Source organism: Onychostruthus taczanowskii, unplaced genomic scaffold, assembly GCF_017590055.1.
Source record: "Onychostruthus taczanowskii isolate IOZ18803 unplaced genomic scaffold, ASM1759005v1 scaffold2224, whole genome shotgun sequence".
In the NCBI taxonomy this organism is placed as follows: Eukaryota; Metazoa; Chordata; class Aves; order Passeriformes; family Passeridae; genus Onychostruthus; species Onychostruthus taczanowskii.
Window position 1 is genome coordinate 623 of NW_024499490.1, and position 868 is coordinate 1,490.

Genomic DNA, 868 nt, shown 5'->3' on the forward strand with positions numbered 1-868 from the left:
ATTGGGGACAGCGGGGACATTGGGGACACCGAGGGGACATTGGGGCCATGGACACACCGGACAAAACTGGGGACACACCTGGGGACATTGGGGACACACCTGGGGACACACCTGGGGACATTGGGGACACACCTGGGGACACACCTGGGGACATTGGGGACACACCTGGGGACACACCTGGGGACACTGGGGACACACCTGGGGACACACCTGGGACAGCCAGGGCACACCTGGGGACACTGGGGACAACCGGGGCACACCTGAGCACAGCGGGGGGACACTCAATGTTCCCATTGTCCCCACTCTGTCCCCAATGTCTCCAGTGACCAAGTCAGTGTCCCCATTGTCCCCATGGTGTCCCCATGGTGTCCCCAATGTCCCCCCACTGTCCCCCTGTGTCCCCAGTGGCGGAGGCGGTGGCCTGGCGGCTGCGGGGGGTCGGTGGCTGTCCCTGTGTCCCCACGGTGTCCCCAATGTCCCCACTGTCCCCATGGTGTCCCTGTGTCCCCACGGTGTCCCCATTGTCCCCAATCCTGGCGGCTGTGGGGGGGGGGTCAGTGGTTGTCCCTGTGTCCCCACGGTGTCCCCTCTCTGTCCCCATGTCCCCAATGTTCCCATGGTGTCCCCAATGTCCCCAATGTCCCCCATGTCCCCAGTGGCGGAGGCGGTGGCCCGGCGGCTGCGGGGGGGGGTCCTGGAGCGCGAGGCCACCTCGGTGGCCGTCCTGCAGAGCGACACCCGCGACCACTACAGAACGTTCCAGATGCTGGAGCGGCTCCTGCACGCGCCCCCCCGGCTGCTGCAGCAGCTGCTCTTCCAGATCCCCCCCGAGCGGCAGGCGCTGCTGGTGCAGCGGTACGGGGGGGTG

The 868-nt window shown here is 67.2% G+C and overlaps 1 protein-coding gene across 1 annotated transcript in view; it reads left to right on the plus strand.

Moving 5' to 3' along the window:
• The window catches only part of LOC121336226 (FGF1 intracellular binding protein), a gene marked incomplete at its 3' end in the record, with an annotated part of 1,311 nt that extends 456 nt beyond the window's left edge, over positions 1-855 (plus strand). Inside the window, exon 2 of the mRNA XM_041405189.1 lies at positions 657-855. Coding sequence (XP_041261123.1) covers positions 657-855 — 199 coding nt within the window. The remainder of the gene's footprint in view (positions 1-656) is intronic.
• Positions 856-868: the final 13 nt, after the last annotated feature.